The sequence below is a fragment of the Pholcus phalangioides genome, unplaced genomic scaffold, assembly GCF_987345545.1.
Source record: "Pholcus phalangioides strain wild (caught in Gottingen) unplaced genomic scaffold, Ppha-v1.0 ptg000013l_1, whole genome shotgun sequence".
Lineage (NCBI taxonomy): Eukaryota > Metazoa > Arthropoda > Arachnida > Araneae > Pholcidae > Pholcus > Pholcus phalangioides.
The window spans coordinates 36,539,926-36,557,641 of NW_028301606.1; the positions used below are offsets into that span (position 1 = coordinate 36,539,926).

Sequence of the window (17,716 nt, forward strand, 5' to 3'; positions counted from 1 at the left end):
TTTTTGCCATAAAAATAATGTACTATTTTACCAGCTGAAGTTGCTGTCATTAATTGAATCTTCACGTTTAAGAAAGGAATAACCATAGACATACATATAAGATTAACTTATGTCTCTTACTTTTATGTATTATATATATGGATATTAGAATGCGTTACAAAATCAAGTTTTATGAGAAATCGAAAAAAAAGCCCGTGTAAGTGGTTTAAGTAGGTTATATAAGCAGGGGATTTATTCAATAATCACCAATTTCTTTTGGTCTTATGTCTGCCTGTAGGGAATGGTTTTTAGTTTTTCTTTCTACTCACTTGTAGAAAAAAAAAATTTTAGAGTACAAAAGTACTATTTTGGAGTTCAAAAAAGCAATTTTGCACTTTTCAGTCTTCATTCCGGCACCGCTATTTACTGGCAAACAGTTGATCATAGAGGTGCACTTCCAATTAGAAAAAGTATCCAAATAACGTGTGGGCCTCATATACGCCATTCATACTGCTACATACTACTCAACCGTGCATGCACCTCGTCAGGGGAGAACGGGCTTCCTCAAAGTCTCACATTCCTCTACGCAATTTCTAACGAATTGGTGCACGTTGGAATGTGCGTGTTGTGAATCCAACGTGAAGTTTGTTTCTGTGTAATACTTGTAATGCGTAGTGCTGCCATCTGCCATCAATTTTTCCAATTATGAGTGAAGTGTAATGATTGATTAATTGCACTATTGTAGGCCTGTTGTTCTCTGTGGCGAGACTTTTTAACGTTTTGTGTGATTCATTTACTGCAAGGGATTTTTTTATTAACATATAAAAAATAACTTTTTATACTGACAACTTGTGCTCAAAAAGAAAGTTATTGTTCTGTCTCTCCTGAGACCAATAAAAGAAATTCCACGTTTTTAAGTGCAGCATTCGCTGGAATATTTCACAATATGTATCACAGGGAAAAACCAGCGAAGTGAGGAAAGGAAGCATTGTCCGAGAGTTTACATGATGTTCCTTCCCAATTCTTTTCCATTTCGAATTCAAATATCTCAGCGAATATTGCACTTGGAAACGTGGAAATTTTTTTTGTTGGTCTGAGGAGAGACAGGGCAACAACTTTCTAATTGGGTTTCTGCGCGCAGGGTGTCAGTATAAAGCGTTCACTTCTTTTTTAATTTTACTAGATACACAACGCCTTGTAGTACGAATTTTATACTTGAGGTCCACATTTTATTTTGATACCTTTTCTGATTGGAAATATGGCTATAGGATCAACGGTTCGCCAGTAAATTGTGGTGCCAGCTGTTAGCTAGGCACCCTGTTTAATGTAATCGTATTGAACTGCCGGAACTTATTTATTCTACATATAAATATGTAAATTATTTCTATATTTGATGAGAGCGGAAATGGTAAACAAAAGTGCCAACAGTAAGTGTCAAATCACCAATTTTACAGGGGAGGGAAAAATAAGTTTCAGGTGCCATTGACCAACATGTTAAATGCTATGTTCTAACACGTGTTTCAACTACTTAGAGCGAATTGGACACTCACATAGTTTCCCAGATTGAAAACCTTGGTATTTACTACGTTCTGACACAAAAAAACTAATTTTTTGATACTTCCTGCGTTTATAATTTCCGGTCTTCAATTTATTTCTATTATTCATATCTATAAATAAATAATTTTATTTATTTGCAAGCACCCTGTGTAAAACATTTTTGCGAATGTTCGATTTTAATTTCTAATTTCATTCGTATGTTTATATATTGTATTCTTACATCATAAATTGATTGATTGATAACCGCTCACGCCCAGAGCTGTTGTGCAAGACAACTTCCTCTCGTGTCGGCGAGCATCTTCCATTTACCATTCAACAAATGAAACAATTATATACACTCTATGGAAACAATACATCCAAAAACATTGAGCACGAAACAATCATGATTAACATAAGAGGAAAATGAAATGATAATAAAATATATATACCAAAGAAAAAACATTAAGTACACGCTTACATCATAGATATTACCGAGTAAAATTAATACATTATAGACAGTTTCAATATCGCGTTAAGATTATTTCGTATCTTTATGCGGTGAAAATTGAGAAATTGCGTGTAAATGAAGTTTTAAAACAAACGGGACGATTGTCCTAGAGAGCAAATTGTCCTAGCGAATTTCATTCAAACATTATACTAAGGACAACGTTTGAATGAAATTGAAGGTCGAAAAAATTTGTTTTGTCTTTAAGTTACCAGTGTTGTTTTGTCTGTAAGTTTTGTCTTACCATATTACCAGCATAATTAGATAAAATCTATTCTTCTGATGGGTTCCTTCCCCCCCCCCCCAGTTTTTTAAATGCGTTAAGCGTAGGATTGATCTTTTTTGAAGAATGGCCAAATTCTTATTGTTTTGCGTTATTCGATTCGAGCGGGAAATACATAAACGCAAAACACGTGGTATACACTTAGAAAATAATTGTTTCCTCCCAAAATCTTTTCCTCGTTGTATGCCAGGGACTTCAGTGATGAAGCAAACATAGAAAGTGATACTTGACATTCATACATACCTTGTTCTCAAAATCTCAATCGCAGAAACGAATAACAGGTAAGAGAAGTGCAATTTAATTCCTTATCAAAGTAAGTGATAGAATTTGACATCAATTTTTTTTATACTAAAAAAATACAGTAAAATCGCTCTAACAGTATAATGTCGCTCTCAGAAAATGACACCAAAAAGGAATTGTCTTCACATAGTCGTATTCTGTAATGAAACGACAATATACTTGTATATATAGAAGGCGTTCTTTCTAAAATACTACCAAAAACAATTGAGAAAAGAAATCGGCATAATGGGTTTTTTTACCATATATTTGCTATATATATTCAGATATACGTGACACAATAGAGAGTTGAGGGTGTCATCTTTTTCAACATGTTCAAAAAGCCCCAATATATTATGCGCTAAAATATTATTTAACTGCTGATTTATTTCATAAATGGTACTCAAATTTTCAATTTTATATGCTATGCTATATCAACACAATGTTTCACCTAGGGGCCCCTTTATATACACGTCTTAGGCCGGGATTACACTATAAAAAAGATCGTTTATAAAACTTGAAAAATGCAGCCAATAGGCGGATCACTTGAGTTCGCTCGAATGTAACAGATGGGCTTATTGGTTACATTTTTCAAGTGTTATAAAAGGAATTTTATCAAACTTTTATAGTGTATCCGGCCTGAAGCCAGGATTACACTATAAAAATTTGAAAAAGACCTTTTACAAAACTTGGAGAAAAAACAACCAATAAGAATTTTGATTACATTCGCTCGAATGTAATATTGAATGCATTTTCGAGTTTTATAAAAGACCTTTTCTAAAATTTTTATAGTGTAATCCCCTCCCCGGCCTTAGGCATCTTAGTTTTACTTATCTCCAAGTCTGGGATTGCGCTATAAAATTTTTATAAATGCTTTTTTATAAAACTTGAAAATGCGACCAATAAGCGCATTGGATGCGCTTATTGGTCGCTTATTGCTTGTTTTTCAAGTTTTGTATATTCAATCTTTTATTAAACTTTTATAGTATAATCAGATTTTATAAAGCATATAAATCATTAATACCTTATTTTTGCAAATTTTTAAACACCAAGAGAAAAATGCGTTGTTAATACCTTTCACGCATAATAAAATAGCATGACATCAATGCAATTGAATAAAATCTGATTCACAAAATATAGTAAATTATTTGATTCATTAAAGGGGCGAAATATTTGATGTATGAAAAAAATTAACATTTTTAAAATTGAATTTTAAATTTAATTTCAATGAAATTTCATTAATTTGCTTCATTTGATGAACTGAATAATTTTCTTTCTATCGAATAAATTTTTATTCAGTTCTATCGATGTTATACTATTTTATGATGAGTGCAAGGTTAACAATACATTTTTCTTCTTAATGTTGGTTAATTTGCAAATTAATATTAAACCTGTATTATACTATAAAAGTTTTATGAAAGTTCTTTTATAGAACATGATATATCAACCAACAATGTTATCCGTTCCATTTGCTCGAATGTAACTGATAAGCTTATTGGTCACTTTGGCTCAAATGTAACTTTAGATCCCTATAGAACTTTTACTCTCACTTAGGCCGGTATTACACTATAAAAGTTTGATAAAATTCCTTTTATAAAACTTGAAAAATCTGACCAATAAGGTTATTGGTTACATTCTAGAAAATGCAACCGTTGACCATAGTGGCTGCATTTTTCAAGTTTTATAATAGGACTTTTATCAAACTTTTATAGTGTAATACCGGCCTTAGTCAACAATTTGGTAGACACATCGACCTGGGCAAAATACGTGGTTGAGAATAAAATACGATTCACCTCCTTAGCTTCACTCTGAAGGGCACTCTGACAACTCTGTGTGTCTTACTTTCCCACCAAGTATTTGTAAGGCCGGGATTACTCTATAAAAGTTTTGTAAAAGTGTTTGTATAAAACTTGAAAAACACAACCAATAAACTGATCGGTTGCATTTGCTCGAATGTAAACGATCAGCTAATTCGTTGTATTTTTCAAGTTTTATAAAAACACTTTTACAAAACTTTTATAGTGTAATCCCGGCCTAAGATAAAAAATTGACTATGTCAATGTATCCTACCACCTTTTAGAAATTTGCTCATATTTGAGACAAACTCCCCTCCGCTATTTTTGATTCTCCCACGACCGCTGGATTCCTGTACAATGTGTGAAACAATATCTCTTTTATAATCCAACGCATTCTCTTGCATAGACCTCCTCGATCAACAATATTGTGTAAATAGATAAATGAAGGAACAGACTGCTTAATTTTCGCGTAAAATTCTCAAAAAATACAGAACCAAATGTTTAAAAACATATTACAGAAATGCAAGCACCGTTTACCCACCGAATTCCTTATTTTTTGTATATAAAGCGTACAATATATTCTTCACATATAACTCTTTTTATTTAGTAGTCAAAACTCAAAAATGTTGCTTCGCTGAGGCATATTGATCCGTGGCAGACAACGAGATTTAAGGGGAATCCACACTAAAAGTATTTGGGATGATATACATGTATATATATAATATGTATATGGTATTAACTGATTTACACCGGTACGACATTGTCATCAGCTGGAACCGATCACGCATTCCGATCCTTATTTTCTAAATTGAAATTTAAGCGGAAGTTGATTTTACAGTTTGAATGTGAGCCGGTCTCTCCCGTAAATAATCTCTATCCGCAAAACAAAATCCTGTAATTATTATTCAAACACAAAAATTCAGGAATGTATCACTTTCATTTCTAACTGTGATAGACAGATGGCAGCACTTTCTGAATATGTGACTGGCATACCTCAGACATCAGAGAGGCACGTGTACATACCATAGGCGGAGATAGACTTGGAAGTCTGGGGAGGGGGGGGCACGATGATGATGATGATGTCAATTCATATATACGTTTAAACATTAGATCTGTCGACTCCACCTTTGACGCTGGGGGGGGGGGGGGCATGCTCCCCCACGACTCCGTCCATGGTACATACAAACGCTTCATGCATGAGTCAATTCGTTAGAAATGTCTCCGATTCATGCTTATGAGATGCACGTAGAGCAGCGGTTCTCAACCGGTGCTCCGCGGAACCCTTGGGGCTTCTTGGGGCTCTCCAGGGGCTCCGCGGCCGCTCTAGGAAAATAAAAAAAACATTAAAATTAAAAGAAAATAATTATAAATATTTTTAAATGGTAAAAATAAATTAGTAACTTTAATGAATAATTAAAAATGGGCCTACAGGGCTCCACCATTGAATTTTTTCACTTGAGTCAAAAAATGGTGCGAACGGCTGACGTAGAGTTTAGTAGTAGTTCAGGGGCCCCGTTGCCCCCCCCCCCATCCCAAGATGATCGAAAATTAAAAACATATGTAAATATCTTTGTGAAATGATTAAAAAATCTAAAGAAAATACATTTTTATGCTGTCTTGATAAACTTCGATTAATTCAGAATGCTTTACGAATGTTCGGGTTACCCAGAATGCTATGGAAGAAATTAAATGCGCTCCGCCCAAACCCGGTGTGCCTCCTCCAAAAGCCAATCATGCATGCGTCACAGTAGTGAATGGTATGTTGAATACCTCAAGTATTTACACATTTCATTTCGTGTTTATGTATAAAAGTGAAAAATTCTTTTTCAGATACAAAAGATAAAATCGTGACAATGAGAGTTGTTATTGTTGGAGGAGGGCCGTCAGGAATAACTGCCATGAAATGTCTAGCAGAGGAAGGCATAGAACCCGTTTGCTTCGAACGAACGGGCAATTATGGAGGTGAGATAACTTTTATCGTTAATTGTCAATAAATGAAAGTGTATTCTGGATAAAATATTTATACGGGTGTTACATAAAGATGGGAGAAACTTTGACCATAGTAAACCTTGAAACACTTGAAATAGTTTTGACGGTACTGAGTTATATAGCTGATATTTTCGGAGTGTAAGTAGTGAGAAATACAATATCTTGCAACTGAACGTGGTTCCAGCTTTTTGTCATGCTTCTATGACATTGTCGGAGATTTTGCAAGTTAAAGTAAAAATGATTGTGTTGTGTTTTTGCTGTGTTTATTCGCAACGTTTCAAGTTTAGTGAACTATATTTAGTAATTATAATCTATGCATTCTCCTGATAAATCGTACTAAGTGCTCAATCATACAAAGCATCATGGAAAAAGCTACTAATATCTTTCACAAATGATAGAGCGTCGTATACTTTGAAACAAGATTCACAAGATTGAAAGAAAGATTGCGTACCTTGGAACAGTATAACACTTTAAATTTCCCTACTTTACCTAGGAATACTCAACGTACACTAATTTTTAATACTTTTTTTGCTTTTAAATACAATTTATATTTAAAATTTTAGTTCCATATTCATTGAGTCAAATGTTGATATCACGGACATTGTATCTCTAATGCAATCACCTAGCATCAAAAGAATTGACAAATCTAAAGATTTAGAAACATAATTTTTCTTTCTACAAGTGTAATAAAGAATATAGTTATGCATTTCAACTATATAAATACGCTCCTACCTCCATTATTGTTACATAACAATCATATTTTGTGTCATTATTTTGATATTTTATATTTCAATATATGGTTTATATTAAAAATACTTATTATAGTAGAACATCGTTTATCCGAACATCAATTTTCCAAACAACTCGGTCAACTGAATACCTTTTCAACCTAACTCATTTTCATTTTTCTATAGTCAATGATGCTCAACGGTTGGTATTTTCTTGGAACTTGAATTCTCTTTTCTCCCAACTCGATAGCTTCGCTCTATTATACACTAATTCACTTCCTACAGTTGTACATATCGTACCTGTGAGATAGATATGTATAGATGTGTATGTAGGGAGGCAGATTCGGGTACAGTGTATGTAGTTATGAACGATTGACAAGCAAACAAACGTGTGAATTGGGGCAGATTTTTTTTCGTCTGACGAATTCATCTTAAATTCGATTTATTCCTTTGCTTCATCGAATTAGTTTCGAAATCGATTTTCCGAACTTTTCACTTTTCTGAACAGCCTTTGTTTCCGATGTGTTCGGATAATCGAGGTTCTACTGTATATTATTTTTCATGTAACATTTGCATTTTTTTTGTTTTTCTAATTTTACCCTGTTTCAAGGTACAACAGTGCATCATCCAAGGTACAGGGTAGGCAAATAGTCCGTAAGAACTTTAAAAATTCATAAAAACCGGAAAAATAATCGAAATAAAAAACGGTTTGCAGGGTTAGCATCACTAGGTCACGGGAAGTTTTTTAGGGCAGGAAAAAATAACAAAAACAGTCAATAGGTGGTGCTAACGCACACAAGAAAAGATACGCAAGTAACGAACAGAATGCCTCCAAATCGTTTATTACAGCAGTATGTGTTTTCCACATGACCACCACCACAGGGGATAACACATTCTAGGCGAGTCACAAAGCTTTATCCGTCGCACTCAGCATCCTTATTCACATACACGGTTTACAACGGTGAACTGGATGTGGATTAGGAGTGCAAGTTGTTATAAACGTCTCATTTGCATATTTCCACCGAAGTCGCTCGTACCATCGCCACCTATCGGCTGTTTTTTGAGTTATTTTTTTTCCTGTCTTAAGAAAATTTCCGTGACTTAGCGATGCTAACCCTGCAAACCGTTTTTTATTTCGGTTATTTTTCCGTTTTTTATGAATTTTCAAAGTTTTTACGGACTTTTTTCCCACCCTGTACAAGACTCCTTGTTGTACCTTGGAACATTTTTGCCTTTTAAAAAATTCATATTTCATGATTGCAGAAAGAGAAAAGATAACTTAACATTTACACGGTGTTTCACATACAGTATATATACACAGTTACTAAAAATGAATTTAGTGAAATTTTGCGGTAAAAATTGACTAGGAAAAAAATTTGAAAAATAATGTTATAAGGTACAGTCGCAGTCTCCCCTACTCAATATGTCTATCGTTCGATTCACCATTAGAAAAATTGTTCCAAGTTTCCTAGACTTGAATTACATTGTTAAAATTAAATCATAAGAGAAATTGAAAGTAACGTAATATATTCGATTCTGTTCCAGGTCTCTGGCGATATCACGACGATGACGTGGATGGTTTAGCCTCGGTCATGAAAACCACAGTCATCAATACCAGTAAAGAAATGGGAGCTCTGAGTGATTTCGTACCCGAGGAGAATTTACCAAATTACATGCACAATACAGAAATATACCAGATGTTCACGGATTACATGCAGAAATACGACTTGGAGAAGCACATTCATTACAACAAAGACGTTATTAGAGTAAGCAAAAAGCTTAGAGGGGGGGGGAGGGTTTCCTACCTTTAGGATGGTGAGAAACTATGCTCTAGTACAGCGTTTCTGAACCTATGGTCCGCGGAAAAAGTACGGTAAACTGGGATCTATCCGTAAAATATGGGACATCGCCAATTGCCATCAAAAACATTGTCAGAAGTAGGCACAATCATCAATAGTAATTAAAATTCCAAAAAAATTGCGGACTAAACGTTATACCTGAAAAATGTGTGATGAATGTTTATAATTTTTGTCATAATCATCATAATATAATTTATATTATGAAAAAGTTGTATATTCACGGCTTTGGTAAATATTATCAATTCAAATAAGTATTGAACAATGAAAATTACAGGAATGTCCCGTAATACGGGACACAAGTGGTCCGTCAAAGTGTTTCAGACATTTTACTGGTCGCTGTTTTCAGAAAGGTTGAGAAACACTGCTCTAGTAGAAATATCATTTAACCATCGATATATTTAAAATTTGGTGAACATATCTTCAGTTGTGTATGCTATTTTATGCCAATAGAATGTTTTACGTATCTCCAATACAAATAAATATTGGATGTATTTACAAATATAGAAAAATAATACATCAAAAACAGCTTGCGCACAGAGAAAACTGAGTTTTTAATTTTAAACAAAATCGAAAAAATGAATTCACTCTTTCCCTTCGTTTCATAAACTGAATAGTTTTGAATCAATTTTCATTCAATTATATTGATGTCATGTTATTTTATCATGCGCGCGAAGTGTTAACGCGTTTTTTTTTGAAAATTCGCAAAAAAATAAGTAATGACGATTTTTAAAATTTTCTGTTGGGCTTAGGATAGTATATACAATCAAATATACGTGTACTAAATTTGAACTAAATTAATGGTTAAATAATATTTTTAATGATATTTCTATCAGACTATAGTTTTTACAATTTTAAAAGGATTGAGATTCCGTTTCTCGAAATTCGCGTGATTCAAAGATTCACGTTGCAGTGCTAATGCTTGTGAAAGATAGAGAAAATTCCTTAAAACAAAAACATTTAATTTTTTGAAACAAAATGAACAATCTAAAGGCAATTAAAAGTGAATGCACTACTATATTATTATGGACAACAACAATTTGTTGGCCTATATGCTACTGCTAAAGCCTGAAGTTGGCCACTTCGTGAAGTGGCCGGCCCAGTTGACCCGGCCAATGTCCGAAATTCGTGCATTCGCCGTCCTCTATATATCGATTCTTACATATCCCTATATCGATTTCGATTATTCGGTGTTCACATCCACGAGATTTAAAAGAAAAGGAAAAAAAAACTAGTGCACCCAAAAATTTTGTGCGAATGTTTGTTTGGCATGTGTTAGCATAAAATGAACCCCTGATTTAGCAATTGAGCTATGGGAAGTGGGCGCGGTAGCACAGGTCGATAAGATACTCGCCTAAAGTATCTAAGGATGTTTATAGGTGTCGCGAGTTCGTCTTTTCAGAAACGTTCCTGATACAGGGGCACAACAGAAACGGTGACATGACCACAGAAAAATATTGCTACAGCAGGGGGTCCCACATCGAGGGGTTAGCGCACGTCTCGGTGAGTATAAAAAACAGGCTGTCGTTCGGAATCGGCAATAAATTGTAGGTCCCGGTCTAATTAGTCCTCGTGTGAAGAAAATGAACGTGATGCGACAAAAATGATTAAAGCAATGTTGTGGGACGTATTTTTTTTAATGCTCAACCAAGAATTCTGATTCACTGCATAATGTTTTTTTCAATTTTTAAAATTCATGAAATTTCAGCAAAATGTCAGATATCCAGATTCGCGGTTCACTTTAATGACACATATATCGTATAGATATTGTTACAAAATTTCAGTAATTTTGGTGCAGTAGTTTTAGTTCGAGGGCTCAAAGCCAATCAATGTAAGTCAATTTCCTGAAAATGACTTTCGTATTGCAGGTGCATCTTCATTGTTATAACTTTTAGTTGCCAAAGCATTCAAGTCACTATTTTTATATTGCAATGGAGCCATCTGGAACATGATAATATGAACATGAAATATATTTTTTGAATACATGAACTTTCTTTTCTTTCAAACTGAGTACAACTCTGATCTATAGCCACTGGCAATTTGCTACCGAGTGAGTTGTGCCGGAAGAGTGAGTATGTGTACGTAACAGTCCGAGTGCGTGTATAGTGTTATATGATTTTTCAGTGCTGCCATCCATATTTCAGGTGTGTGTGAAATGAGTGAATTGTAATTGGAAATGAATTAATTATAAGTGTAATGATTGTGTGAATTATACCGTTTTAGGGTTGTTGTTCTCAGTGGCAAGATTTTTTAAGGGAAAGATCGGCTCGCATTCTCACCTTGAAGTTGGGAACCACAGACAACTAACTTCAGCCAACCACCACTATGGCGCCGGTGCGGTTTGAACCCGGTTTCTCGCGTTGTGACTCCGTCACTATGACTACTCGACCAGATCATTTCGTCTAAATTTTAATGATTATTGGCTTACACTGATTGGCTGCTGAATCCTCGATTTAAATGCAATTGAATTCAATATTATGCAAAAAAAAAAATTTCCTTTAATTTAATACCACGTTCAAAGTTTGTTTCTTGCTTAATTTTACAGTGTCATTGGTTTCGTTTTTTTCATTCAATTTTCAAAGAACTATTCGATTGACACGAAAACTTTTGCATTTGATTTGTAATTAAACGAAATGTTTTTTTATAAAGTTATTTTTGAAAATTTTTAAGTTTTGAAGCCTCAGAGGCCGTGACACACCCCCTTAATTTACGTTTAAAATATTATCAAATTTCGAAAAGAATTGATTTTAACTGACTAGCATGTAATGTAGATGCATTAAAAACAATGTGCGTGTTGGAACAAAAATTCAATCAATTCCATTTCTGTCACGCAGGTAGAAAAGGCAGAAGATTACGACGGCACGGGAAGAATAAAAGTTACAACCAAAGATACGAAAACAGGGAAAATAGAAGAAGACAATTATGATGGATGTCTCGTTTGTACCGGGCATCATGTTTACCCTAATTTCCCATCGTTCCCAGGACAAGAGAAATTCAAAGGAAAAATTATGCATACGCACAGCCTGAAGAAAGTCGATCAGTTTACCGATCAAGTGGTCGTAGTTGTCGGCGTTGGGAATTCCGGAATGGACGCTTCTGTGGAGATAAGTTCTGTAGCCGAACAGGTGATAATCTGCATCTTACACTACTTCATTGATTTTTCTGTTTTGAGAGCATCAAAAATTCTCTTTTTCCTTTGTCTGTCATTAGAATTTGATATACAGAGCGTAAATCCCCTTTTGAATCCTAACTTCCTTAGCCCCCGTATCCTTAACCAGGTTGAGTTCGGGAAGCCTTCAAGGGGGCGAGTGTCCGTGAGCTTACGTAAGAAAACACTTATATAACTTAATGCCAAGTCTGATAACAAAAGTCATGATAGATCCCTGGTCAAAGTCTGATAACAAAAGACATGATAGATCCTTGGCCAAACACTGATAACAAAAGACATGATTGGTCATCACCAACTTGGTGTATTTTTTGGTGATATATGTCCATAATAGCTATGGCAACCCATCAAACCACAACCACGATGCCGTAATAATTTTTTCCTTAAAAATTTCATAGAAAAAATTATGTCTGTATTTTATTATTTTTAGTTTTTTTCTCAAATTTCTCTTTTTTTCCTCTCGTCACATAGAGCTAATCCAATACAGCTACTATATACAGCCATGTATAACACGCTGGCAATGAAAAAAATGAATGGCGCCTACCCGACCGTCTTACATCAGCACATCGAACTTTGGCCAGAGATCTCTGGCCACTCTGCATTGGCCAGTCAAATTCTGAATCATTTCTGAAAATCGGACTTTGACCAAACCTCTCAGCCATTTCGCAAATTGGCTGCACTTCGTAGCTTTGCCAGTAACATATATATATATATATATATATATATAGATTTGACCGTGAAAATATTATTTATACCTTGTTATCCAAGTATTTGGTTGTCCAATGTTAGGCACGGTGTACATCAGGCATCTTCAACCCGTTGCTCGCGAGCACCACGGAGCTCCATAAAGTCTCCAAGGGGCTCGATGCTCGTGTCCGATTTCGTGATCGCGAGCACTGATGAACATTCCAATTTAGCACCTTGTGCGAATTATATTCAAGGATTGAAATCATCCTGATTTCGAGCAATCGTATGTTAAGCTTGCCGTAAGGGTGCTCTTCTTTTGGGTACAGGCAGTGCTCGTGGCTAGAAAAAGGTTGAAGACCTCTGGTGTACATTAATTTGGGTAATCATAGCTCTATAATATGCATTTTGATTAACGGTTCAAAATAAAAGGGCATATAAGGATTTTTCTTTGCATTCTGTTTATAAAATTATTTGGTATGTGAATAGTTACTCAGTGACTACAACCCCCCCCCCCCCCATTCTCGTTCTGTTACAGGTTTATTTGAGTACTCGTCGTGGAGCATGGGTTGTACCGAGGGTAGGCCCATCGGGCATACCATACGATTTAGCATTCATCACCAGATTCCAAAACTTTTTTTTCAATTTAATTCCTTTGAAGATCTCAGCATGGTCCGTGCACCACTCATTGAACAAATGGTTCGATCACTCGATGTATAACCTCAAACCGGAGCACGACTACTTCAGTCAACACCCTACTTGCAGCGACGCGCTGCCAGTGAAACTGCTGACGGGAGTCGTGAAAATTCGTAAGAACATCAAGGAATTCACGGAAAACGGTGTCATCTTCGAAAATGAAGAGGAAGAGACGAAAGTCGATTCCGTGGTATTCGCGACCGGTTATAAGATCCATTTTCCTTTCTTGAGCGAGGATCTCACCGTCATCAAGGATAATAGAGTCCATCTGTACAAGTTCATGTACCCGCCTCACTTGCCGCACCAAACATTGGCTTTCATTCTTCTCATACAATCTCTGGGAGCCGGTTTCCCTATTGGTGAAGCTCAATGCCGCTTGGCTGCGTTGGTCTTTAATGGTAAAGTGAAATTGCCGAACAGGAGAGACATGGAGGCGGACGTCAAACGGTACAACGACGAGAACGACCAACGATATGTCAAGTCACAACGGCATACGATACAAGTGGATTATATCAATTTTCAGGATGACATCTGCAAACTCTTTGGAGCCAAACCAAATTTGCTGAAGTATTTATTCACGGATCCTAAACTTTTCTGGGCTATGATGTTTGGACCATCGTTGCCTTATCAGTACAGACTTGAAGGACCGCATGCTTGGTCCGGAGCGAGAGACGCCATCTTGAACTACAAGAAGCGCATAATGATACCATTCAAGAAAGATTACGATCTCGGCTTGAGAAAGCCGGAAATGAGTATTATTAGGGTATTGGGACTGATGATTGCCATCGTCTTTTTGAGTAAACTTTTTTTTGCCACCTAAAAATAAAAAAAACAACAACAACTTATGCATAGAATTATATCAATATCTATACGTATATTCCCGATTATTCATTGAGTTAGCCGGTACTGTATCACATGAATTAATAATTCAAAGATTATCATTACATATCAATTGGCTGTATATTCAGAAATGTATATACAGGGTGCATGACATTTCACTGCCGAATCGTAGATACTAGAGGCATATTTCCAATTAGGAAAAAGTATCCAAATAACGTGTGTGTGTGTAGTACTCAGCTATGTCATTCATGTTTCAAGGGGCTGTGCAATTATTAAAATACGAAAACTGCTTTTTATACATTCCCCGTGTGTCCCAAAACCCAATTAGATAAGTTGTTGCCCTGTCACTTCTGATGCCAAAAAAAAATCCACGGCTCTAAGTACAATATTCACTGAAATATTCGAATTAGAAGAAAAAAAGAAAGTTTCAAAAAAAAAACCCATCACATTTTTTTACCCGGCGTTTTACCCGCATTTAATGCTGTTTTTTCCTTCCAACTTTCCTCCGTTTTTCGAATTCGAATATCTCAGTGAATATATTCGAAATATCTCAGTGATTGGACTTAGAAACGTGGGATTTTTTTGGTTGGCATCAGGAGAGACGGGGAAACAACTTCGTAATTGGGTTCTTGAGCGCAAGGGTGTCTGTATAAAAAGTTAATGTGCGCCTAGAACGAGCTGAAACACCTGGGTGTCCGATTCATTGTCTGACTTGGACCAGAACTTCACCTGACGCAGACATGACATCGATTTGCCGTTGTACCGCCTACACGACTACTACTTGTGACATCCAACGCACGCTGACGGACCGCTACCAAAGGAACTTTGGTTATCGAGTCCAGACGTATGCTAAGGACGCTACAATACCAAATTAGACTTCGATCACGATTCATCGTAACTATTTTGTTGATTTATACGCTTGCAGTTGGACTCGTTGTTCTGTATATATATATTATATATTCACACATTTAATAAAAATTCCAGATGCATCCATCTTTCGGGAACGCTTCGATATCTTCTTGAGTTGGGAAGTGGGGCGTGTCCGGTCCTTCATTGTTTAATGTCGCAAGAAATCCGTGGAGCACAGAAGAATAAGAATGTCTTAATTAAAGAAAAAAAGGTCATAATTACTGCAAAAAATTCCACAATTCATCATTTAAGTGAAAAAAATATATAGAATTTTCAGTTTTTTTTCCATTGTAATTTATATTTCATCATTAAAGCTTACTTCATATGGTTTAATATCATGTAGATGACAAATGTTATATGTAAATGAATAAAAATTACATGTAAAAGTATATGTGTGAATAAATTATTTTCATACAAAATCCTGACAAGTTCAGTGCCGATGGTAATTAATTTGATTTACAGTGAACCTTCGATTACAATAATTATAATTATTCCATACCCTGTACACCACTATTCGATAATTATCGATTAGGGGTATACAGGGTACATAGCTAAGTCCGCCTGCCACAAATTAGTGGCGAACTGTTGCTCCTAGAAGCATACTTCCAATTAGAAAAGTACCCAAATAACGTGTGGACTTCAGATACGCCATTCATGTTGCAAGGGTGTGTATAGTTATCAAAATAAAGTAAAAAAAAAAAAGCTTTTAATACGGACACCCTTTGCTCCAAAACCTAATGAAGATGTTGCCATGCCTTTTCAGAGATCAAAAAGCATTTCCACGTTTCTAAGAGCATTATTTGGGTATTTGAATTCAAAAACTATAGAAAATGTGGGAGAGAACCGCTTAAGTAGCGGACAACGCTTCATTCTCTTATTTATGTGGTTTTTTCCCACATTTTCTCCGATTTTGGAATTCAATATTATTTCAACAAATATTGCAATTAGAAACACGGAATTCTTTTTTGTTTGGATCAGGAGAGACTGGCAACAACTTTCTAATTGGGTTTTTCAGCATAGGGTTGTTTGTGTGTGTAGAAAGTTAATTTTTCATTTCAATAAAACTAAATAACCCTATTTGACACCAATAATCACGGTAATGTATGTCATGAATATCACAAACAACCTTATGCCAGGGGTGCACAAGCTTTTCAGCCCACGGGCCAGAATTTGATACACATGTATGGTGACTCATATTTTGCGGGGCATTCCTGTAATTTTGTCCTTCTAAACCAAACTCGGAGAAAAGTCGGCAAAGAACAGCATAAACTAACAGACGACGCTACTTTCCTAAGTTCTCTCCGATTTTTGAATTAAAATATCTGAGTGAATATTGCATTCAGAAACATTAATTTTTTTTCATGGCATCAGGGGAGACAGGGCAACACCTTTTTATTTGGCAGTTAGAGGACAGAGAGGGACTGTATAAAAATTTAGATTCTTTATTTTATGAAACACTGAATTTTCACTCCCGAAACTGGTACAGAGTGATTCTTGATCACAATTTTTGAGCATTTTTTAAATTGGAATCATATCTCTGCGACGAACGTTGATGAGATAAAGGCCAAATTAGGACTTACAGGACACTCTGTACTTTTACTTGCCTTTGACTATTTTTTATGGCTGTAATTGGCAACTTTACTTGCCTCCGACAATTTTTTGGGATAATTGGGGATATCCCTTATGGACTCATCTTCTGTATTTTTTTATTTTTATGAAAGAAATATGACCAGCGTGGGCATTTATCGTGTTGAGTGTTTTGATACTTTTAATGAAACACCTTTGTCTTTTGCGGGCTGGAGATTGTGCACCCCTGCCTATAGATGAGACTGATAAATGTTAATAATATAGTGACAAGACGCAAAAACAGGACAGAGAACAATAAGGCTTCTTGGATCACGTGATATTTCTCCTTTTTTTTTGAGGGACATACAAGGTAACCAATATGGCGACTTCCTGTGCGATTTATGAAAGGAACAAATCTAAATGAAAGAAACAGAAATGAATCGTTTTTTCTTCTTTTTAATGGGAGTTTTAATTTATTTTTAACTTAAAGTTATCGATCTGCCTGCTTTTCCTACAAAAAATGCTTGATTAGAGCTTCTTCGACGTAATTCATATGGGCCCATAATTAATTTAAAAACATCCTAAACTATGATTGATGCAATTGGATAATATAAGGCAATACGGAGACATTAATTCTCATTTTCCCGCTTGAGAAGATATAAATAAAAATTTGAAATTAATGTTATTGCACGAAGATCCACCTCAAAAGTGGGTCTGGCTAATTATTTTATATTTAATATTCTAGGCTTCGTATCTCAAAGCGAGCTCAATATTCCGAAAACCAAAGATTCAATTCAATTTTTTAAATTATTGATGTGGGGAGGAAAACCCCACTAAATTTCCGCATTTCACTAAAAATCGGCAATTTTAACATTGATCTCTATATGGAGATCATCCAGTGTATGTC

At 35.4% G+C, this 17,716-nt stretch overlaps 1 protein-coding gene across 2 annotated transcripts; it reads left to right on the forward strand.

Annotated features, from left to right (window-relative positions):
* Positions 1–2,500: 2,500 nt before the first annotated feature.
* Positions 2,501–15,658, forward strand: LOC149079023 (flavin-containing monooxygenase 5-like). 2 transcript variants are annotated; one of them, XM_089241285.1, is made up of 5 exons: positions 2,501–2,584; positions 6,206–6,337; positions 8,638–8,858; positions 11,783–12,073; positions 13,337–15,658. In XM_089241285.1, the coding sequence occupies exons 2-5, from the start codon at positions 6,229–6,231 to the stop codon at positions 14,312–14,314; spliced, it is 1,599 nt and encodes a 532-aa protein (XP_089097411.1). In that variant the 5' UTR covers positions 2,501–2,584; positions 6,206–6,228; the 3' UTR covers positions 14,315–15,658. The 2 variants fall into 2 exon arrangements, with proteins under 2 accessions (XP_089097411.1, XP_089097412.1); XM_089241286.1 differs by lacking the exon at positions 2,501–2,584 and having other exon boundaries at positions 6,154–6,337; positions 13,337–14,414.
* The last annotated feature ends 2,058 nt before the right edge of the window (positions 15,659–17,716 follow it).